The following is a 23,723-nucleotide window of genomic DNA, read 5'->3' as shown; positions in this document are numbered from 1 at the left end:
CTGAAATCAGGATGAGCCTTAAAATCAATAGCATCTTAATGTTATAATTTGTAGCATTTTTCCTGTCATAGCAACACACAAAATAATGGTGCCTCACTTAGATTCAATGAGATGTATGTGCACCATATATATATATTTATGTAGGTATACATACGTTATATATGTATATATACGTGTGTGTGTGTGTGTGTGTGTGTGTGTGTGTGTGTGTGTGTGTATTTGACTCTTGAACAATGCAGGGAATTATGGACACCCACCCTCTCCACAGTCGAAAAATCCGCATACAGCTTATAGTCAGCCCTCCATATTCGAGTTTCCTCCGTATACGCAGATTCAACCAAGTGCAGGTCGTGCAGTACTACAGTGCTTACTATTGAAAAAGGATCTGTGTGTGAGTGGACCTTCGCAGTTCAATCTGTGTTATTCAAGGGTCAACTGTATACAGTTCACAGATTTGGAAACCAAGACTCCAAAAAGCTGAAGTAACTTACACAAGGTCACGTAACTCTAAGAGGCCACTCTAAAACACAGAAAGTGTAAAAGTCATTTTACTTTAATTAAAAAATCATGTAAAGAAAGTCACGTTAGCAAAATCAGATAGTCACCAAATATCAGTGAAGTCGTCACTGCAAAGTCCATACCAGATGGTCCTGCATCCTCTTCTCCCCACCCTGGTTTGGGCTGGTGTATTTTGCAGCTATGCAGTAAAGACCTGGGTCGTTTGTGAGCCCTGAGAAGCAGAAAGCACATCCGCACGCTGGGGGCCTCTTGGGGGGTTGAAGTGGGGCTGCAGGTGGCCCCATTTCGCTTTCCTTCTGCTTTCTCGGTTTCTTTGTGCCGCTTCACTCGCCCTGGCCCAGCCTTCGGGGGTGTTCAATTCAGCAGCCGGGGAGAAAACCTCATCCGTTCCTCCTCAGACGGCTTTGAGGGGAAACAAAGGAGCAAGTGCAGTGGGTACGCACTGGCACTGAGAGATGATTTTTGAAGTCGTCTTCTGAGAACTGAGCCATGGTCCCAGATCTATGTCTGCTTCCCTGACCGGAAAGAGAACCTGGGTGGAGAGAGAGAGGGGTCAGAGGAAACAGAGCGAGTTCTGAAGTGGGAGGTGCAGAACCTCCTGCAAAATCTGTAAGCAGCTCCTGCAGGCCATTTCCTCGGGGCTCATTATGGGACAGGCACTGTTCCAGGGCTTTCCATCTACTAGCTCATTTCAAACTCATAACAACATGAGGAGGTGAGTACAATCAATACCCCCATTTTATAGATGAGCAAACTGAGGTTATGGGAGGTTAAGTAACAGGCCCAAGGTCACACAGCATACCTTGGAACCACTGGGACTTGGGCCCAGAGCCCACATAACTACTGTGCTAGACTGACAGATGGAGTCTGGAACCTTTTTTTTTTTTTAAATTTCTGATTTTAAGTGGTTTTTATTGTAGAGGAAGTGATAACTTCTCAATGGTACCTACAATTATAAAATAGATATTTGCAATGAATAAAGAGTAACATGTAAGTTCTTGGATATAACAGATAAAACATATAAAGATATCCCCTGAGGCATGAGTAACAAACTTTCAGTCCCCCTCATGCAAAGTTTTGAAAAGGAAGAATGACATCTGGGGGCTTCCCTGGTGGCGCAGTGGATAAGAATCTGCCCGCCAACGCAGGGGACACAGGTTCTATCCCTGGTCGGGGAAGATTCCACATGCCTCGGAGCAACTAAGCCTGTGCGCCACAACTACTGAGCCCGCGTGCCACAGCTACTGAAGCCCGCGCGCCTAGAGCCCGTGCTCCGCAACAAGAGCAGCCACCGCAATGAGAAGCCTGCACACCGCAATGAAGAGCAGCCCCCGCTCACCGCAACTAGAGAAAAGCCCGCGCTGCAACGAAGAGCCAGTGCAGCCAAAAATAAATAAATAAATAAAATTTTAAAAACAGAATGACATCTGGGGTTGATCAAAGTACAGTGACGCAAAGTACAGTGTCAATGCTATTTCCAGTTGTAGGAAAGATGGCTGGTGGGCTGAAAAGTCAGTGATGGGGATACGGGCTCTTGCTTCCAGTCAAAGACAAACCTCTTGAGCACCGCTAGCAGCTCTGCCAGCAACAGCAGGACGAGCCCTTGACTCACATGCGGATACAGGCGTTAGGGCTCAGCCGCCCGCCCCCTGAGCCTGCGCATACCCCGCCAACCCCACTTCCCTGTCTCAGGAAACGTCATTCAAGCCAGCAACCGGGAGTTGTTCTCAACTCGTCTCCCCTCAGCCCACCTGCTGTATTTTAGTCACCACGCCCCAGCTATGTTCTGATCCCCCCACTTCTCATCTCCTCCACTGCCACCCGCAGGCCAAGCCACCAGGAGGAGCATAACAGCCTCCCCTCCCCCCACAATCCACTCATGGGGTGGCCAGAATGACCGCGTCACTGTGCAGAGCTCAGTCACTCCTCAGTTTAAACCCTTGCATGGCTCCCCACTGTCCTCAGGACAAAGACAAAAATCCTTCTCAGCATGACCTACTCCTTCGGAGAGTCGTTCATTCATTCATTCACTCATTCATTCCATTAGCTGAGTAATCTTGTCTGACGTGAATTTGTGGTCTCACGCTCTTTAAACCTGTGTCCTCAGGCTGGCTTACAAACATTGTATTTTTGCCGTATCAGGCTCAAACTCCAATTAAGTAACCCAAAGAACTCCCCTAGAAGAGGCAGAAAGAAACCAGTAGCTTATGGGGACTTCCCTGGTGGTCCGGTGGTTAAGAATCCGCCTTCTGATGCAGGGGACACGGGTTCGATCCCTGGTCAGGGAACTAAGATCCCACATGCCGTGGGGCAACTAAGCCCGCGTGTGTCGCAACCACTGAGCATGCGGGCCACGGCCGGAGAGAAGCCCATGCACCTCAGCAGAGGATCTCGCGTGCTGCAAAAAGATCCCGAACACCGCAACTAAGACCGACACAGCCAAAAATAAAATAAATAAATAAATAGTAAAAGAAAGAAACCAGTAGCTTATGGGTCTAGAAGCCTTGTTTACAGTGAGATCCTCAGCCAGTGAATGTCCCAAATAAACACCTTCAGATCTGACACCTGCTGTAGGGTGGAGATGCTCTTTCATTCATTATCTTACCTCGGGAGACCCTTTCTTGGGGAAGAGACACTCCCACTGGCCCTACTTGTCCCCTCAACCCTTCTTCACAAAGCAGCCAGAGTGACCTTTTTATAGGTGACTATGGACATGTCACTCCCCAGCTTCAAACCTTCCAAGGTCTTTCCAAAGCACTTAGAATGAAACCCAAAGTCGTCACCGGGATCCACTCGGCCCCGAATGACCCGCTCCCTCCCCTTCTCCAACCTTGCCTCCCTTCTCTTTGCCGCTCCAGCCACCATGATCTCTGTTGCACAAGCTCTCTCTAGCCTCTGGCCTTTACACCTGCTGTTCCCTCTGCCAGGAAGGCAGGGAAAACTCAGGTCGCTATGGCCTTCCAGGGCTCAGCTTGAATGTTGCCTTTCCATAGACGTCTTCTGGGACTCCCCAAATCTAAAGTAGCTCCCTATCGGGAACTTCCTGGCGGTCCAGTGGTTAGGACTCCGCGCTTTCACCGCCCAGGGCCCGGATTCGATCCCTGTTTGGGGAACTAAGATCCCATAAGTCGCGTGGCATGGCCAAAAATAACTTAAAAAAAAAAAAACCAGCTCCTGATCAACCTCTTTCTCAGCACCCTATTTAATGGTCTTCAGCACAGGTAGGGCCATCTGAAGCTGTCCCGTTAGTACATTTCCTGACCGGTTCACCCTCTGCCTCCCCTGCTGGAATGTAAGCGCCATGAGGGCAGGGAATCCGTCTTGCTCACTGTATCCCCAGCACCTAGACCAGTGCCTAGCACATGGTAGGCTCTCAATAAGTATTTGTTGGAAGAGTAAGTAAATGTGGTTTCAGGTGGTCTCGTCTGATAAAGCTGTTTCATGCAGCCATTCAAGAAAGCCTGGTAGGGCTTCCCTGGTGCCGCAGTGGTTGAGAGTCCGCCTGCCGATGCAGGGGACACGGGTTCGTGCCCCGGTCTGGGAAGATCCCACATGCTGCGGAGCGGCTGGGCCCGTGAACCATGGCCGCTGAGCCTGCGCGTAATACTTAACTGAACTAAGACACGCACTCGGGGGGCTGTTTGCCCCTGCAGAAGCATCCCCTCTCTTCACTAGCCTGCGGCTCCAGGCGGCTGAGCTCTGTGGGGGATCTCAACAAGCTCCCTTGTCCTCTAGCTTCCGGCTGGGCTCAGCCAATGGGAAGCGCCTGCACGCGTGGGGAGGGTGGGAAGAGAGAGAGGTGAGGGCATTCACTCCCTGCTCTGTCCGTGCCAGGCTTTGTTTCACTAGTTACTGTGTGCTCCTCTTCTAAAGGCCACATGCCTGTATGACTCTCCCCCTTCCCCTCACAGCTCCCTCCCCCCGCCCCTCTGCTGCCCACCCCAGGATGCTTCTCCATGCTTCTCCATCCCGCATCTCTGTTCCCACGTCTGTAAAATGTCCCTTCTTTAAATCTTTTCAGTCACTCCTTTTGCGTGAGCCTTTGTTGATAAGCAAGAACCCTGGATGATAGGCCCCACGGCCCTGCAATATCACTCCTGGGTATATATCCCTGGGAAATTCACACCCAGGTCCAGGAGAGGACATGAAGAAGCATGGAGATATTCACTGCAGCACTGTCCACAGTGGGGGAGGCAACCTGCGATCCCATCGCTGGGGTCAGAAACAAGTTGGATGTCTATGCTGCTATATGGACAGCTCTTAAAAACTGCTTAATGTCCATCCACAGATGAACGGATAAATCGAATGTGGTCTATACATACCATGGAATATCACTGGGCCTTAAAGAGGAAAGAAATTCTGACACGTGGTACAACATGGATGAACCTGAAGACATTATGCTAATCACATGAGCCAGTCATGAAAGGACAAATACTGCATGTCTCCACTTATATGAGGTCCCAAGGGTAGTCAGATTCATAGAGACCGAAAGTAGAGTGGTGGGTGCCAGGGGCTGGAGGAGGGGAACAGAAGAGTTAATGGTTAATGGGGACAGAGCTTCGGGACAGGATGACGAAACAGTTCCGGAAATGGATAGTGGTGGTGGACGCACAGGATCTTAATGCATTTAATGTGACTGAATTGTACACTTAAAAGTGATTAAAATGGTCTCACAGACAGAGAAAACAATCTTATGGTGAGAAAAGGGGAAGTGGCGGGGATGGATAAATTAGGAGTTTGGGATTAATAGATACAAACTACTGTATATAAAATAGATGAACAACAAGGACCTACTGTACAGCACAGGGAACTATATTCAATATCTTGTAATAACCTATAATGGAAAATAATCTGAAAAAGAATATATATATTTGTATAACTGAATCGTTTTGCTGTATACCTGAAACTAATACAACATTATAAATCAACTGTACTACAATTTCTTTATTATTATTATTTTTTTTTGGCTGCGCCACACGGCATACAGGATCTTAGTTCCCCGACCAGGGATCAAACCCGCAGCCCCTGCATTGGAAGTGTGGAGTCTTAACCACTGGACCACCGGGGAAGTCCAACTATACTTCAATTTTTAAAAAAATAATTAAGGGCTTCCCTGGTGGCACAGTGGTTGTGAGTCCGCCTGCCGATGCAGGGGACACGGGTTCGTGCCCCGGTTCGGGAGCAGCTGGGCCTGTGAGCCATGGCCGCTGGGCCTGCGCGTCCGGAGCCTGTGCTCCGCAACGGGAGAGGCCACAACGGTGAGGGGCCCGCGTACCGCAAAAAAAAAAAAATTAAAATGGTAAATTTTATGTTAGGTATGATTAAAATAAAAAATATGAGAAAAAAAAAAAAAAGATCATTCAAACTCAAAGCCCAAAGCATCTGACCATATATCGGCTAAAGCTATGCTGTCCAATACAGTGGCCACATGCCTTTTGAGCCCTTGAAACAAAACGAGTCTTTTTTTTTCTAAATTAATTAATTAATTTTATTTATTTTTGGCTGCGTTGGGTCTTCATTGCTGTGCACGGGCTTTCTCTAGTTGCGGTGAGCGGGGGCTACTCTCTGTTGCGGTGCACAGGCTTCTTATTGTGGTGGCTTCTCTTGTTGTGGAGCACGGGCTCTAGGGCGCGCGGGCTTCAGTAGTTGTGGCTCACGGGCTCTAGAGTGCAGGCTCAGTAGTTGTGGCACACGGGCTTAGCTGCTCCGCGGCGTATGGGATCTTCCCAGACCAGGGCTCGAACCCGTGCCCCCTGCATTGGCAGGCGGATTCTTAACCACTGTGCCACCAGAGAAGCCCCATAACGAGTCTTTAACTGAAATGTGCTGTCAGTGTAAAATACACATCAGATTTCAAGGGCTTACTATTTAAAAAAAAGAATGTAAAATATCTCATTAATAATGTTTTATAGTGATCACACGTTGAAATGATAATATTTTGGATGTGTTGGGTTAGTAAAATATATTATTAAAAATTAAAAAAGAGTTCCTGAGGGAATTCCCTGGCAGTCCAGCGGTTAGGACTCTGCGCTTCCACTGCAAGGGTCACGGGTTCCATCCCTGGTCGGGGTACTAAGATCCCGCATGCCACGGTACAGCCAAAAATTTTTTTAAATATATATTTCTTTTTCTAAAAAAAAAGGGTGCCTGATAAAAAAGAAAACAACAACAGTGCTTAGTGAAGAAAAAAAAAAAACAATACGAGGAAACAGAATGAAGTGTTAAACAAAATATCAGTTACTATTGAAAATACATCCACAAAAGACAATATACAATTTTTAGAACATGGTAGATAAATACCCATAGGAGACTGGCTGAGGGGGAGGGGAGCTGGGAAGCAGAATGGGAATGGGGGATGGGGATAAAGAGGGAACAAATAAAACCAAGAAGAAAGGGGTCTTACGCTCACAGCAAGGTGCATTGTGCCATGAGCTGAGACTCACTAATGCAACCCTATGTTCCTGAGATCCAAAAAGAGAAAAATAAAAATAAAATTTTCTCCTCTCTCTTGAAACAAAGGCATCTTAATTAAACCTGCCCTGGAAGGTAACTCAGAATCTCTGATCCCTCAAAATTATTTCCCTGTGAAGTTGGAGTCCACGAAGTCCTTGCAAAATAGGTCACTGCAGCACCCCCAGCTTAAGCACCACACCTGGTGCACAATATAGACTCAGTGAGGGTTTGTTGACTGACTAATGACCGAATGAATGGAAGAAAACAAGGTCCCCTCAGCCCTCCCTGAGAGGCAGGAATAATGGAGCAAGAGCCAGATGGCGGCCTAGGACCTGATACAGCCTGCGATGGTGGGTCGTTTGGATCGTACAGTCTTTATTTTTAATCTTAAATTATTTGCCAGCATTTGGAAATCAGATTCCATGAACAAATCCGGCTTCTCGGCTTCACTCAAGAAGCGGAAGCTCTGGTAACATGTTATTCCTAGGCCAGACAGAACTGAGGGGCAACTGTCCCCTACCCCACCCCACAGCCCCATCACTCATCCACATTAAGTGCTTGGCCCCCGTAGGCTTTCTAGTTTGAGATCCCTGATCGAGGCTATTTCTCACTTTCGATCCAAAAGACCAGGAGCTGATAAACTGTCACCAGGCCGGACATTCTCAAAGCAACCAAGGCAAACCAGCTGCTCCCTTCAGCCTGGGGTGGAGGAAAGGTGTGCCTAATTGTACTGACATCTATCTGTAGACAGAAAAGGCACATCTCAAGGTGTGGTCCAAGGGTTCCCCACATCAGAACTGTCTGGGAATTTAGTAAAAATCCAGATTTCTGGGCCTCATCCTAGAACCGATGACTTGATATCTGAGAATCTGAATTTTAACTAGTGTCCCACACCCATGGTTTGAGGCACAGCAAGCAAAGAAACAAGGGATTAACAATGGTGCGTGAACACGAAGGGGGTATTCAGAGGACACTGCATTATGGGTCCCAGCGTTGGGAGACCCAGGGTCCTCCAAAGTTGGTGATGAACTAGCCCCCTTAAACTCCAATCATTATTGTTACTGTGTTTTTCTTGTGGTTGTAATATTATTATTATTTGGTTATTGTTATTATATCATAGGGAGGCAGTGGAGTGTAGAATCTGGATTTCCTTGGGTTCAAATCCTGACTTCACTGTTTACTATCTGTGTGACCCTGGGTACGTAACTTTACTTCTTGGTCTTTACTTCCCCATCTGTAAGTTGGGGATTGTAATAGTTCCTACCTCATAGGGTCACTGTGAAGAGTCAATGAATTAAAATATGTTAAATGCTTACGCTACTGCCTGGCAGATATTATAATACACCGGCAATGAGTTTTCATAGCAGCTGCAAGACCACCACCAGGAGAGCAGGACCTCCCCCTCTCACCCCAACTCCTTCCTTTAGTGATTATTTAGTGGCAACAGGGGGCAGCCAGGTGACTTACAGCTTCCTTATGATTGTCTCCTCCTTGTTACTGCTGGCATTGCTGGCCCTGGTAACCAGAGCATCTTTTTCTCTTCTTCCTCCTGGGCCTTCTCTTGCTGGGATCAGGCCACTAGGAAAAAGGAGACAAATAAGTGGGTTGTTTTATTGTAGATCTCTTATCTGTGCAGCTCTGAAAGTGAAGGTGCTTAATAATTATTATTATATTAATAATATTATCATTGAAATGTTACAGTTAGACATTCTGACTCAGATGATTAGAATCTTCCTTCCACCTTTCCACTGTTGACACCTCTTCTTTCTTTCCCTTGGCTAATTCCATTGGCTGGTACTTTAAGCTTCTCCAATTGCTAGAAATATAACCATGTATAAATCCTCTAACTTAACCCTTGATTTCCTAATTAGTAAAATAAGGATAATGAAAGTACCTAATTCCTAGGATTGAGGGATTAAGCGAGATAATAAATGGAATTCATTCATTCGTTCAACAAATATTATTAAGCTACAAATTGTACCAATGTATATAGACATAGCAATTAACAAAATAGATAAAATACCTTCTCTCATGCAATTTATATCCCATTGGGAAAGGAAACAGTCAAGAAACAAATAAATAAGTAAAATTTAAAAATATATAGTAAGTCAGATGGTGATAAGACCTAGATTGATATTGATCAATAAGATATTTAGGTCAGGTGACCCAAAGAGGGCCAGAGTACTTCCCTGGATTTGATGTACAGAAGTTGGAAGAAGGCTATTCTCTCTCACTTGCTGATTGCCAGCAGCCATGCTTCCTAAGATTCAGAGAAGGACTGTCTTTAATACAAAATAATAAGGCCAATGAAGAGAAGCAAAGAGGAAAGAAAGAGGCACACAGTCCCTGATTCCAACACTGAGGCCTTAGTTGCAGTTTTTCCTTTATTTCTGAGACCAGTTCCAGGATCCTTCCCAGCTATGTGACCGATAAAACTCCCTTTTGTGCTTAAGCTAGTTTGAATTGGATCTCTGTCACCTGCAACCAAAAGAAGGCTGACCACGGTGAAGCATTTAAATGTCTGACCCAGGGACTTCCTTGGTGGTCCAGTGGTTAAGAATCCGCCTTCCATGGGACTTCCCGGGTGGCGGAGTGGTTAAGAATCTGCCTGCCAATGCAGGGGACACGGGTTCAAGCCATGGTCCGGGAAGATCCCACATGCCGTGGATCAACCAAGCCCCTGCACCACAACCACTGAGCCTGCACTCTGGAGCCTGCAAGCCACAACTACTGAGCCCCCGTGCCACAGTTACTGAAGCTCAGGCGCCTGGAGCCCGTGCTCCGCAAGAGAAGCCACCACAATGAGAAGCCTGTGCACTGCAATGAAGAGTAGCCCCTGCTCGCCACAACTAGAGAAAGCCCGCATGCAGCAACGAAGACCCAACACAGCCATAGATAAATAAATAAATAATTTTTTAAATATTAAAAAATAATCTGCCTTCCAATGCAGGGGATGCAAGTTCGATCCCTGGTCGGGGAACTAAGATCCCACATGCCGTGGGGCAACTAAGCCAGGGTGCCACAACTAGAGAGCCCACATGCTGCAACTAAGACCTGATGCAGCCACATAAATAAATAAATAAATATTAAAAAAAAAAAAGTCTGACCCAGTAAGCTCATTAGATCCACTTAGGTATTTTGTTGTGGTACCTACTGGTAAATTTATGTCGATGCTATAGGCATCAATTTTCCGCTTACTACAGACTGAATTCATATGTTGAAGCCCTAACCCTTAATGTTATGGTATTTGAAGATGGGACCTTTGGAAGACAATTAGGTTTACATGAGGTCATGAGGGTGGGCCCTCATGATGGGATTAGTGCCCTTGTAAGAAGAGACACCAGACGGCTTGCTCTCTCATTCTCCCCACCATTTGAGGACACAGCAAGAAGGCAGCTGTCTACAAGCCAGGAAGAGCCAGAACCAACCATACTGGCACCTTGACCTTGGACTTCTAGCCTCCAGAACTGTGAGAAAAAAAATTTCTATTGTTTAAGCCACCCAGTCTCTGGTGTTTTGTTATGGCAGCTTGAGCTGACTGAGATACCCCTTTAGGTATGAATGTCAGATAGCAGAATTTACCCCTCTCTCTCTTTCTTTGCAAAGAGTGGGCTCTTATTACTTAATATTATTTCTATTTTTATTATATATATTTATTATAATAATATTCATATGAGAATCATCTAAAAATTACCTTTTCCCACTATCTACCATTACATAACACCCTAAAACTTAGTGATTTAAAACTATGATGATTTATGACTTCTCATGATGGCTCTGTTTCTTATGGTTCATTTGGTGGTTCTCCTGATGGTCTAGTTTGGGGTTCTCAACTGGCTGCATTCAGTTGGAGGATCGGCTGGGGGCTGGATGCAGCTGGGGTTGTCATATGGGGCACCTTGGTTCTTCTTCATGTGACCTCTCCATGTGACTACCTTGAGCTTCCTCATAGCATGGTGGTCTCAAGGCAGCAATCTGAGAGCACAAACATGGAAGCTGCTAGGCCTTTTAGAGCCTTAACCTAGGAAGCCAAACAGCATCACTTCTACCACATTCGATTGGTCAGAGCAAGTCATAGGGCCGTCCAGATTCAAGGGGACGGAAAACAGACTCTACCTCTACTCCGATGAGAGGAGTGGAAAAATATCATTGGAAAAGGAATGCAGGGGGACTTCCCTTGTGGCACAGTGGTTAAGAATCCGCCTGCCAAAGTAGGGAACACGGGTTCGAGCCCTGGTCCGGGAAGATCCCACATGCCGCGGAGCTACTAAGCCTGTGTGCCACAACTATTAAGCCAGCGCTCTAGAGCTTGTGCGCCACAGCTGCTGAGCCCGTGTGCCGCAACTACTGAAGCCCGCGCGCCTAGAGCCCGTGCTCCGCACAAGAGAAGCCACCGCAATAAGAAGCCCGCGCACCGCAATGAAGAGTAGCCCCAGCTCGCTGCAACTAGAGAAAGTCCACGTGCAGCAACGAAGACCCAATGCAGCCAAAAATAAAATAAATAAATAAATAATTAATTAATTAAAAAAGGAATGCAGGATGGGAAAAACCGTTGTGACCATCTTTGGAAACAGTCGACCATCTCTGCTTTCAGTTAAAACTATCATTAGTATGAGCTTCGGCCTCCAAATTGATGCAGTTGCTAAGAGAACACCTCAGTTGACATTCTGGTTTCTCCAGAATATATAACACAGGAGACTAAACAGAATCCTGCTGTCTGTCTATTGGCCTGTACCAGATGGGAAGTGCACATCTGTTGTTCTCTGGGAATTCAAAACTGGAACTAACGTGGGTTGCTTTATTCACTAGCCAGCTGCTCATGGCATCGGCAGTCTAAGAGTTCCTCTTTTTAATTAACCGTGTCTGGAGTACTTATTAAATGAGATGAAGACAGGTCTTTCCATTAACAGCGTTCCAACCTCAGCAGAAGGAAGACAATTAAATTCCTGTTGGCAGAGCTCAGCTCTTTTGGATTTAGCTTCCTAGGACATTTTTACTTTGATGCTCTCTTAATGATGCCACATTGAATGAATTTAAGGAATAATATCATTGGAGCTTTGTTTTGTTTTGAATTAGAGTATTTCCTTACTTCCAAACTTTCCGAGTCCAAATGTGGCATGATAATTAAAAGCTCAGGCTCTAATGTCAGGCTGTCTGACGCCATGTCTCAAGGTTGCCACCACCAGCCCTGGGACTTCAAGCAGGTACTTGACCTCTCTGACCCTTAGATCATCTTGGGGATAACATTACCCTAACTCATAGGCTTGCTGTGAACACTAATTGAAATGATGCTCGGGATACACTTAGCACATGGTAAGCATTGATAAATATTAGTTGGCACTACATTTTGTTTGTTTTGGTTTTTACTTTTTGGCGGCACCCTGAGGTATGTGGGATCTTAGTTCCCCCACCAGGGATCGAACCTGCGCCCCCCTGCATTGGGAGCTCGAAGTCTTAACCACTGGACCACCAGGGAAGTCCTGGCACCATGTTTTTATTCTCTTGATCTTTCCTTCTCCTGCCTCTAAGGAAACCTGCTTTGTTTAACTCAGTGTTTCCCAGAATTATTCAACCACAGAGCTCCTTTTTGCCACGCTGTGTGGCTTGTGGGAACTCAGTTCCCCGACCAGGGATTGAATCCGGGCCACAGCAGTGAAAGCGCCGAATCCTAGCCACCGGACCACCAGGGAACTCCCTAGAGCTCCCTTTTCAAGAAATACCTACATAAAGTAAACTATTTGGGGAAACATGGTGCAGAAGGATAAAGTGAAGTCCAAACCTACTATGTCAACAGCTTCCTTATTTCCTCTCTTGCTTGTCCTACAGTTCCTCCTCTACCCAGTATTATTGTGATCTTTTCTAACTTGTAATTTTTATACAATTTCAAACTTAGAGAAAAGGTGTAATACTAGTACAAAAACTTCCCATATATCTACCCAGATCCCTCAAATGCTTATCCGTGTATCTATCTACCTACCCATCCATCCATCCATCCACCTATCCACCTACCCACCCACCCATGCAACCATCTTCTCCCTGAACCACTTGAGAGTAAACTGGAGAAAAGAATCTTACCCCCTCACTCCTAAATGCTTAAGTGTCTTTCCAGAGAACACGGACATTCTCTCACATAACCAAGTCATTCAGTTATCAAAATCACCACACTGATCTTTTAAAATAGTAAATCAGACTGTGTCATTCCCTTAAGATTTCCCAAGATCTTCACATTACACTTACAATAAAACTAGAGCTCCTGGGCTTCCCTGGTGGCACAGTGGTTAAGAATCTGCCTGCCAATGCAAGGGACATAGGTTTGAACCCTGGCCTGGGAAGATTCCATATGCCGTGGAGCAACTAAGCCCATGCGCCACAACTACTGAGCCTGAGCTCTAGAGACCGCAAGCCACAACTACTGAAGCCTGCGTGCCTAGAGCCCGTGCTCCGCAACAAGAGAAGCCACAACAATGAGAAGCCCATGCACTGCAACGAAGACCCAACACAGCCAAAAATAAATAAATTTATTTTTAAAAAAACCCCAAAACTAGAGCTCCTTCCTGTGTCCAAAAAGGCCACCCCTCCGTCTCTTCTGGACCGTCCTCTACCTCATATTCCAAGTTCCACCATGGTGGGCCTCTTTAATTGGCCAAATGGGTTCCTACCTCAGGGCCTTTGCGCTTCTTGTTCTACTTTTACGCAACCAAATCTTTACATGGTTGGCTGCTTCTTGTCATTCACCTCAGGGGGGTCTTCCCTGACCACCCAGTCTAAAGCAGGGCCCCCCCAGCACTCTGCTCTCTGTCATGTCACCTTGATCTACATTCTCTTCAGCATTCACCACCATTATCCTGTGTGTTCATTGCAGGCCTTCTGGCTGATTGCCTGTCTTCCCCCAGACTAGCACGGACTTTCTGTTTTGTTCCTGCTCTACCCCCAGTGCCAGGAATAGTGTCTGGCATATAGTGGGTCTTCAATAAGTAGATTGGATGAACATAAGAACAGATATGTAATATATCAAGGAATTCTAGGCAGCGTCTTGCTCTGCGGTGTAGGAGCCCCAGGCAGCACAGCCCACCTCTTATAGCACTGCAGCTCTTCCTGCACCACCAGCAGCTGCGACTTGAGTTTGTTGCGCTCCTGCAGCACGTCTCTCAGCTCCTGTAGAGTAAAGCGTGGTCGGTTGGGATCTGTCAGGTCAACCACCATTTTGTCTGGTCCCAGGTTCATCTGTAAGAAAAGATATCACTTATACAGTTTCCCTCATGAGGATGGACTGTCCATCCTAGAAAGGAAACTTCTCTTGTTCTGTTACTACTCCCAGGGAGCCGATGAGATGAGACGTTGCCTGTTGGAAGTGTTTGGTTGATGGTAAAGAGGCAAGAATTTCAAGTACCATTCTCCAAGAAAGGAGCCAGGGCTCCTTGGAGAAAAGCTGAGTCCAGGGCTGGAACAGGGAAAGTCCAAGTTGAGTCTGGAACATTCCATTGTGTAAGGGATGGAGACAGATCAAAAGGACACAGTTTGAAGGCACTCCTACTGGCCAAACTGAACGACTTGAGTATCCGCGTGAATAGTAACAGGAATGGATAGTAACCCATTAAATAAAAACAGGATTCAGGAATCCATACTTAAAATTTTTAATTTAGGGAATTCCCTGGTGGTCCAGTGGTTAGGACTCCAAGCTTCCACTGCGAGGGGCATGGGTTCAATCCCTGGTCGGGGAACTAAGATCCCACATGCTGAGTGGCGTGGCCAAAAAAATAAAATAAATAAAAATTTAAATTTAAATTAATTAACTAATTAATGGGGATGTAATGGCTAATCTTATGTGTCAACTTGACTGGGCTAAGGGATGCCCAGACAGCTGGTTAACCCATTATTTCTGGGTGTGTCTGTGAAGGTGTTTCTGGAAGAGATTAGCATTTGACTTGGTGACCTGAGTACAGCAGAGGCTCCTCCCCAGTGTGGGTGGGCTTCATCCAATCCATTGAGGGCCTGAATAGAACAAAAAGGTGGAGAGAGGGTGAATTCACTCCCTGCTTGAGCAGGACATCCTTCTTCTCCTGCCCTTGGACAGTGCACATCAACCCTCCTGGTTCTTGGGCTTTTGGACCTAGACCAGGACTTATGCCATCAGCCCCCTGACGCAAGCCTTCTGACTTGGACTGAATTACACCACCGGCTTTCCTTATTCTACAGTTTGCAGGCAGCAGATTGTGGGTCTTCTCGGCCTCCATAACCACGTGAGCCGATTCCTATGATAAACAATTTCATCTGTGTCTATATCTACATCTATATCACCTATTGTTCTATTTCTCTGGAGAACTCGGACTAATACCAGAAAGGAGGAGGGGGATCTGTACTTTACAGAAGAATGCCAATTAATAAGTGTAGAAGATGATAGAGTCAGAAAATCATCCTTTTGCAACCAACGCAGTAATAATTGATTCAGGCAAGACTAATGAATGGACCTAAAACTTTGGGGTGAAAGTTTGTTGAGGAACAGGATATTTCACAGTTTCAAAGTACTTTCCCATAGGCTACTTATGCATTACAAAGGGAACAAAGACACCCTTACAGTGCAGAAATCTTGCAGACACCACCTTAACCAAGTGATAGAAGTTATCATCGCCAATAACGACAAACTGAATCAGGTGCCTCCTGATATGAGGCACCGAGAAGGACACAGCACACTTAAGTGGTATCCCTGCTAAACATGTATAACTTGAATCTAACCATGAGGAGACATCAGAACAAGCCCAAGTTGAAGGACATTCTACAGACTAACTGATATACAATCTTCAAAAAATGTCAAGGTCATGAAAGACAAGGAAAAGCTGAGGAACTGTTCCAGACTAAAGCTGGCTAAAGAGATATGTCCTAAAGGTGCCGTATAACCCTGCATTGGATCTTGCATCAGAAAAAAAAATGCGATAAAGGATATTATTATGAATTTTGAATAGGGATGGCCTATTAGATCTTAGTATTCTACCAACTTTTCCCCCGAATTCAATTATTTATTGTGGTTATGTAACAATATGTCTTAGGAGATACACACTGAAGTATTTAGTATTTAGGGTGAAAGATCCTAATCTTTTACTAACTCTGCAGCTAACATAATGTCTGAAGATTCTGAGCAAATAAATAATATATAGACATAAATATTTGTTAAATATGAGTACACATGTGCATATATACATGTATGTATATGTGTGTATATAATACTTCAGTGTGTATCTCTTAAGACATAGTATACACACACACAAACACATATATACATACACCTGAATATAACACCTGAATTGAGGTGAAGGGTATACAAGTGTTCATTGTACTTATCTTGCAACTCTTCCATAGGTTTGACATTTTTTCAAGCTAAAGTTAAAATAAAGCAAATATTTGAAAACAACCTAAATGTCCATTAGCAGAAGTCTAGTTAAACAAACTAAGGCACAACCACACTCTGGAATATTCTACAGGTGACAAAGAGAATAAGCCACACTATAAAGAGAAATGCAATAGTGACCACATTCCTCTTCTCGGATTGATAAACATCAGCGTGTTTGAAAACACACTGTGTTGTAAAAGCTGTGGGGAAACCAGTTCCTTCACCGATTGCAGAGGGAGCCAATCTCTTTAACCCCTTTGGAGTGCAACTTGACAATACTTATTAAACCTTCCAATTTAGGGGACTTCCCTTCCCTGGTGGCGCAGTGGTTGAGAATCCGCCTGCCAATGCAGGGGACACGAGTTCGAGCCCTGATCCGGGATGATCCCACGTGCCGCGGAGCAACTGAGCCTGTGCGCCACAGCTACTGAGCCTGCGCTGTAGAGCCCGCGAGCTGCAACTGCTGAAGCCCACACACCTAGAGCCCGTGCTCCGCAACAAGAGAAGCCACCACAATAAGAAGCCCGAGCTCGTTGGTCTCGGAGGCAGAAGCGAGATGACGAAGGGAACGTCCTCGTTTGGAAAGCGTCGGAATAAGACGCACACGTTGTGCCGCCGCTGTGGCTCTAACGCCTACCACCTTCAGAAGTCGACCTGTGGTAAATGTGGCTACCCTGCCAAGCGGAAGAGGAAGTATAACTGGAGTGCTAAAGCTAAAAGACGAAATACCACCGGGACTGGTCGAATGAGGCACCTAAAAATTGTATACCGCAGAATCAGGCATGGATTCCGTGAAGAAACAACACCTAAACCCAAGAGGGCAGCTGTTGCAGCATCCAGTTCACCTTAAGGATTTCAATTATTAGTCACGCAATAAATGTTCTGGTTTTGAAAAAAAATAAAAAAAATAAGAAGCCCGTGCACCACAACGAAGAGTAGCCCCCACTCGCCTTAACTAGAGAAAGCCCGCGCACAGCAATGAAGACCCAATGCAGCCATTAATTAATTAATTAAAAAAAAAAATTCCAATGTGGCTTTCCTTTGACCCAGTGAATCCACTTCCCCTAGATACTGAGGGGGCCAACTGCTACAGGTCAGAGTAATTCACTGTTGCATGGGGTCGGAGCAAACGATTGGAAAATGAAGGTCTTTTGATAGGAAACTTGTTAAAGCAGAGATTCTGAACCTTTTTTTTTTTGTGCCGTGGACCCTTACGGCAGCTTGGTAAAGCCCACGTGGATTTCATCTCAAAATACTGATTTTAAATGTATAAAAGGCATAGAATTACAAGAAAACCAACTAAGATAACACACTCATCAAAATCTTCTAAAAATAAATTTGTGATTCCTAGACCTGCTTCTTTATTAAATAACACGATGTAGCCACAGGTCTAATAAGATACAGAAGGAAAACAAAGTTTTGAGTTCTGCACTACACTGTAATGGGATATGAAAACATCTGTGATTTCCATTGGTGATTGTCACAGGTACTGCTAATATTACTGTGGTTTGTTGTCTATAGTCATAATTGAAGAAAGTGTTATATTTCAGATGGAGGTTGGTGAAAATAAAAATACAATTTCTTCTCATGCAAGTTCATAGATTTTGCGGATTAGAATCATGGTCCTCTTGGGGGGTTCCAAAAACTCCAAGTTAAGAACCCTTACGTTGAGCAATTGATAACACTGTACGGTGGAAGTTTTCAAAAGCCATTAAAAGGTGAGGAAGCTCTTTATATTCTGATTTAGTACAACTTTCATGCCATGTTAAGTGAAAATAAGCAAGAGGCAGAACGGGGTATATATTATAATACCATTTGTGTGAATAATGGAAAAATATATTCATATCTGCTTGTGTTTGCACAAAGTATCTCTGGGTACTTTAAGAAACTGATCATTTTAATTTTTTCTAGGGAGGGGAAGTGGTGGCTAGGGGTGGAGAGAGATGGGGAGGGAGCTTTTCCAAGGCAAACACTTTTGTAACACTTGAATTTTGAACTTAAATTTTTAAAAAAGAAAGGAAACAAACTATTCTCATACCCATTGTGATGGCTACCGTAATCAAACAAACAAATCAGAAAGTAAGTGTTGGCAAGGATGTGGAAAAATTGGAACGCTTGTGCATTGCTGGTAGGAATGTAAAATGGTGTGGTCACTATGAAAAACTGAATGGCGGATCCTTTAAAAATTAAAAATAGAATTATCATGTGATGCAGCAATTCCACTTTTGGGTATATACCCCAAAGTCTTGAAAGCAGGGACTTAAAGAGAGATTTATGGATCCACGTTCATAGCAAAATTATTCACACAAATCAAGAGGTGGAAGCAACCCAAGTGTCCATCAACAGACAGATAAACAAACTGTGGTGGATCCATACAATGGAATAGTATTCAGCCTTAGAAAGGAAGGAAATTCTGACACATGCCACAACATGGAAGAACCTTGAGGACATTAAGTGAAATAAGCCAGTGGCAAAAGGACAAAGATTATCCGACTCTGCTTATATGAAGTACCTAGAATAGGTAAATCCATATAGACAGAAAGTAGAACAGTAGTTACCAGAGGCTTGAGGGAGAGGGGGCATTTGGAGTTAGTGTTTAGTGGGTACAGAGTTTCAGTTTTGTTTCGCAAGACAGGAGTTTTGGAGAGGATGGTGGTGATGGTTGCATAATAATGGCTGTGAATGTACTTAAGGCCACTGAACTCTGCACTTAAAAAGATGGTAACTTTTATGTCTACCACAACTAAAAATGGTAACTAAAAAAAACAAGAAAGAAAGAAACACTAGGGCATATTTTTATAAACTGTCTAGTGACACTAAATATTCATTTTCTCTGCCTTTTGCCCCACCCCTGTTCTTAAGACTACAGTTTGGGAGGAAAACGTGCCAGCTCATCTGCTGGCTGACAAGCTTGTCCGCTATGCCCCAGACAGGAAATGACCCGGCCCCCGTGCAGACCACACTGTTCATGGTCCATGATGGGGCTTCCTCCATATCCTTGTGCCTGGAGCTGGAGGTGACAGGAAAAGAGCACAGAATGTGAGCTGAGGGATCTTAGGCAAGTCATTTAACTGCTCTTGAATCTCAAAAGTCAGGCTACTAATCATGACACTCAACCATCTCATATGACGGATACTAAAGAAGAACCTTATCTACAAATATAATTGTCACCGTGAGCAATGAGTAGGTGAAATAAAAGAGTACCAAGGAAGCTACCAGAAACCTTCACTCTTCCCTATGAGTTTCAGCCACCCAGTTCCTGCTGTCCTTTCATGGCATACTTCTCAGTTTGTAATCCTGTAGTCTGGTTTCGGAGGTCTGTGTATCTTGCCTCTCCCACTAGATGTGAAGCTCCGTGAAGGCAGGGACCTTGTCTAATTTAGTGCCATAGCTCCAGAGCCCACACAGTGCAGTCACTCATCAAATGTTACTACAAGAAAGGTCATAGGTCTGTATTTTAGTACAGTGTGGTTATGACTAGCATCTCTGAGCTCAAATCCTGCCTCCACCTCTTACTTGTTAAGTCCTCAGGCAAATTACTTAACTGTTCTATGCCTCCATTTCTGTAAAATGGGAATAATAATAGTATGAGGATTAAATGAGATAATCCCCTTGGGGCAGTTTTTTTTTTTTTAACTATAGCTGGAAATTCACTAGTGAGTCATGATATTAATTCAGTGAGTTGCAAAATAATTTAAAAATTCATAAAAAAAAATAGGAAAGTATGACTGTACATCATGTTTAGTAAGGGAGAGTTAGGGTAAATTGTTGAAACTTCTGTTTCATCAATACTGGATATCAACGTAAAATGTAATTTTGTAAAATGGGGGTATAACATATATACAGAAAAATGCACTAATCTTGAGTTTATAGCTTGACAATTTTTACCATATGTGTACACCCATGTAACCACACCTGGATTAATTCTCTATAAATGTCCCTCCTGCCCCCCCCCCCCATTCTCCCATCCCAGGGCTACCATCAACCTGTCTTCTATAAGTAAAGATTAGTTTGCCTGTTCTTGAATTCCACGTGCAGGACGCTCTCTTTTGTACCTGGCTTCTGTCTCTCAATGTAGTATCTGTAGGATTCATCCATACAGTTGTGTGTATCACTACTCTGCTCTTTTTCATTGTTGTGTAGTATCCCATCATATGAATGCACCACAATTTAAAAAATGTATTCCTCTTTTCCATTTAGATTGTTTCCAGTTTGGCACAATTATGAATAAAGCTGCTCTGATTTTTTTTTTTTCGGTACGCGGGCCTCCCACTGCCGTGGCCTCCCCCGCTGCGGACCACAGGCTCTGGACGGGCAGGCCCAGAGGCCATGGCTCACGGGCCCAGCCGCTCCGCAGCACGTGGGACCCTCCCGGACCGAGGCACGAACCCGCGTCCCCCGCATGGGCAGGCGGACTCTCAACCACTGCGCCACCAGGGAAGCCCTCTTTTTTTTTTTTTTTAATTAATTAATTAATTAATTTTTGGCTGAGTTAGGTCTTTGTTGCTGTGCGGGCTTTCTCGAGTTGCGGTGAGTGCGGGCTACTCTTCGTTGCGGTGCGCGGGCTTCTCATTGCGGTGTCTTCTCTTGTTGCGGAGCACGGGCTCTAGGCGTGCGGGCTTCAGCAGTTGTGGCTCACAGGCTCTAGAGCGCAGACTCAGTAGTTGTGGCGCACGGGCTTAGTTGCTCCGTGGCATGTGGGATCTTCCCGGACCAGGGCTCGAACCCGTGTCCCCTGCATTGGCAGGCGGATTCTTAATCACTGCGCCACCAGGGAAGCCCTGAATATTCTTATATGTATCTTTTTGTGGTCATAAGTACTAATTTCTCTTTAGTTAAAAAGCATTTCTTACTCTAGGTCAAAGTTTCTCAAAGTGTGAAACCTGGACCAAGAGAATCAGCATCATCTTGGAACTTGTGAGAAATGCAGATTCTCAGGTCCCATTGCAGACCTACTGAGTCAGAAACTCTGCAGCTGGGGCCGGGCAATCTGTGTTTTAACGAACACTCAAGGTGATTTTGATGGCTACTAAAGCTTGAGAACCACTGCTCAAGGTCCTGGTCAAAAATGCAGGAAGCCGCTGCTTTAGAACACACTCGGCACAGGGGCCAGCACCGAGCAAGTGCTCGATTAATGTTAACCATCTTAACGCTTCTAATCTGAGGACTGCATACTCGTAGTGATTTGTTTTGAGGGGCTTGGATGTTCAAGAGAAGAAAGCGTCCCCCCCGCCAGTGGCCGCTCCCAGCACTCACCTCCCTGCCAGCCGCCGAACTCTCTCTCCGCAGCCCCTCCACCTCCTTCCGGAGGTTGTCCCGCTCCATTCTTAGCTCCTCCACCGTCAGGCTGCCCTCATTGACCAGCGCCTCCAGCATCTCCAGGACGCGGACGATCTTGAACTGCAGCTGTGTCACCCGGGGGTCGCTGCCCAGGGCCATCAGCTCGCGGCCCATCACGTAGGAGATGTCATATACGTCCTCGGCGGTCAGCTGGAAGGGGCTCTTGCCCAGGGCCCCCTCGGGCCCAGCCTCGTCCCCCTCCTCCTCTTCCTCCTCTCGCAAAGGGGGCTCCTCCATGGCCGCCCAGACCCCCGCAGCCTCCGGAGCTGCTGCTTTCTCGGAGTCTCCGAATGTCCAGCTTCCTCCCGGCACGGAAAACTTTCCGCGGGTCAGTGGACCCTGCCTGTTCAGGGCGGGGCAGGAGCAGCCAATCAGCGCAGCCGAGGGGTGGGCCCGGAGAGGGGCTGTAGGAGGAGGCCACGCAGGGCAGATCTCTGGCCAGGACTCCCGGTGCACCGTCCCAGCGGAGGCCCGTGCTGGAGTGTGGCCTCCAGGTTGTGGTTGGGGCACGAAAGGACAAGGGAAAGGGAGGGCCGCCGCGAAGAGGAACAGAGAGGTTAAGGGGTGACAGTGATCGCTCCCAGCCCGAGAGCTGTTGCAGACGGGGAGGGGCAGCGACCCCAGCTCCGCCCTTGGTGACAGCCACCGCAGAAGCCGGGTGTCCACGGAGACAGGGGCGGAGTTTCCACCGCATTCTGGGAAGGAGGCTAAAAAGCACACAACTCTTTCCTTTCTGCACTCAGGTGTTCCAGCCATAGAATTTGCATGGTACGGGGAGGCAGATCCGGTCTCTGAGAATATTTCCTGAAGCGTGCGGCAAAGCAGAAAACAGCAGTTGGTGGCAGCGCGCGGGAGTCTATTGGTCTGTGTTGCGCAGAGCTTCCAGGCCTATGGTCACCGGGACCGGCGGCATCTGACCCTCAGTTAAATGGAGATTCCCTGCGCTATGCACCTGGCTCTATCCTGGGTTCCTCCACTTGACCAGCGTGTGGCCTTTGCAAGTTACTTAAGTCCTCCGAGCCTCACTTTACTCCTGGGTAAATAACCGTACCTACGGAGTAGGGTCGTTGTGAGGAATATATGAGATCATGAGACAATGACTGTGACAAAAAGCGCTTAGGAAAGGCTCAAAAAATATTAGCGGGTATTCTGGATTCTTCCCTCCAACAAACCCTAAGCTTGTGTGCCAGGCGCTTGGCACTTGGGTTGGGAAGGGAGGAGTAATAGATAAGACAAAAATCACCGCTTCGAAATTAGAAAACATTCTGCAGCTACACAGGGTATGACTGAGAATATTAGCAGTGTGGATTACAAAACGGGTTATTTTAGATTTAATTCAGGGTTTGTAATAGTCATAGGCAGACAATCCAGCAATGGAGCTTGTCTTTCCCAGGAACGTATTGGCAGTTTTCTTCGTGGTAGGTGTACCAGATTTTCTCCACAGTGAAGCTGTGGAGTCAAAATGGAGAGTGGACAAGGATAAAACAAACAAACAAAAAGCAAACAAACAAAACAGACACTAATTTCAGATGGTACAATGGTACAATGTTTTAATGATCAAACAAGGCCCCGGGCAAGGGCTCAGTAATCCATTAGTCACAGACCTGACGACACCCTGTGATTAAATATGGAGAAATATTAGGCTTACCATAAGTATAATATGGCATATCCATACAATGGACTATTATTTACTCACAAAAAGGAATGAAGGAATAGAGGGTCCAGAAAGAAACCCTCACAAACACGGTCAAATTATTTTCAACAAGGGTGCCAAGACTGTTCATTGGGGAAAGGATAGTTTTTTCAACAAATGGTGTTGGGAAAATTGGATACCCACATGCAAAAGTGTGACGTACCTTACCTTACACCATATACAAAAATTAACTCAGAATGGATCAAAGGCCTAAAGCTACAAAACTCTAAGAAAACATAGTGGAAAAGCTTTATGTCAATGGATTTGGCAATGAGTTTTTAAAAAACACAGAAAAAGAAACAAAAGAAAAAAATAGATAAACTGGACTACATT

At 45.6% G+C, this 23,723-nt stretch overlaps 1 protein-coding gene and 1 pseudogene across 2 annotated transcripts; one reads left to right on the top strand and one right to left on the bottom strand.

Moving 5' to 3' along the window:
• Positions 1 to 532: 532 nt before the first annotated feature.
• On the bottom strand, positions 533 to 22,235 carry RILPL2 (Rab interacting lysosomal protein like 2). Of its 2 annotated transcripts, XM_004312837.4 has the most exons (4): positions 21,614 to 22,208; positions 14,045 to 14,196; positions 8,440 to 8,550; positions 533 to 1,051 (listed from the first exon to the last, which is right to left on the bottom strand). In XM_004312837.4, the coding sequence occupies exons 1-4, from the start codon at positions 21,932 to 21,934 to the stop codon at positions 1,021 to 1,023; spliced, it is 615 nt and encodes a 204-aa protein (XP_004312885.1). In that variant the 5' UTR covers positions 21,935 to 22,208; the 3' UTR covers positions 533 to 1,020. The 2 variants fall into 2 exon arrangements, with proteins under 2 accessions (XP_004312885.1, XP_019805807.1); XM_019950248.3 differs by lacking the exons at positions 533 to 1,051; positions 8,440 to 8,550 and adding an exon at positions 8,557 to 9,232 and having other exon boundaries at positions 21,614 to 22,235.
• On the top strand, positions 16,881 to 17,271 carry LOC101317137 (large ribosomal subunit protein eL37 pseudogene; annotated as a pseudogene).
• Positions 22,236 to 23,723: the final 1,488 nt, after the last annotated feature.

The sequence above is a fragment of the Tursiops truncatus genome, chromosome 13 (assembly GCF_011762595.2).
Source record: "Tursiops truncatus isolate mTurTru1 chromosome 13, mTurTru1.mat.Y, whole genome shotgun sequence".
Lineage (NCBI taxonomy): Eukaryota > Metazoa > Chordata > Mammalia > Artiodactyla > Delphinidae > Tursiops > Tursiops truncatus.
This window is presented reverse-complemented; position numbering and strand designations above follow the sequence as displayed.